Source organism: Pygoscelis adeliae, unplaced genomic scaffold (assembly GCF_000699105.1).
Source record: "Pygoscelis adeliae isolate BGI_AS28 unplaced genomic scaffold, ASM69910v1 Scaffold75, whole genome shotgun sequence".
Lineage (NCBI taxonomy): Eukaryota > Metazoa > Chordata > Aves > Sphenisciformes > Spheniscidae > Pygoscelis > Pygoscelis adeliae.
The window spans coordinates 4,872,691-4,873,358 of NW_008824772.1; the positions used below are offsets into that span (position 1 = coordinate 4,872,691).

At 51.6% G+C, this 668-nt stretch overlaps 1 protein-coding gene across 1 annotated transcript in view; it reads right to left on the bottom strand.

Annotated features, from left to right (window-relative positions):
- The window catches only part of CACNA1G (calcium channel, voltage-dependent, T type, alpha 1G subunit), a 108,926-nt gene that overhangs the window by 23,630 nt on the left and 84,628 nt on the right, over positions 1–668 (bottom strand). The window contains 1 exon segment of the mRNA XM_009323737.1: positions 212–363. Coding sequence (XP_009322012.1) covers positions 212–363 — 152 coding nt within the window.

Consider the following 668-nt stretch of genomic DNA (forward strand, 5'->3'; position numbering starts at 1 on the left):
TGCAATGGGATCCAGATACCAAAAGCCATGGTTTGAGCTGGAAGCCAGATGAAGGATGGGTACGCTCCATGGGGCAAAGGGCCAGGTCGGGCATGGTGAATGGGGGCCCCGAGGTCTAACAGCAAAACTGGCCTTAACTCTGCCCATCAGCACATCCCACCACAGCCGAGCATGTCCCCCCACTGCTTTTTCCCCCTCTCTGTCCCAGTACCTTTGGCTGCTGGTAGTGCTCCATGGCCATGGTGATCACGTTGAGGCCGATCACGCCGGTGATGAACAAATCCAGGTAGTGGCTGGTGCACATCTGGTGGATCAGGAGGCGGAAGCGGGAGTAATCCGAATAGTAGGGCTTACACTGTGCTTCTGCAGCGGGGAGGAGGAGAGCGGAGAGGCACGTCAAGTCATTTCTCTGCGTCTTTCTGAAGTTGATGCACCCTCACTTTCCAACTCCAAAGATGATAAATTCTAGACCGATTACAGCAACATGCTGTCTTTTTTTTCTTTCCCCTTTTTTCTTGCTGGCATGTTACCATTTTTAATACACAGCAGGGCTCCCGTCATCTTACATCCATTAAACATCTTCAGTGGGACATGCGCTATACTCAGCCTTATGGCATCAGGGATGAGGTGATCTGGGACTATTGTGCTGCTAAGGAATGTTTTCCCTG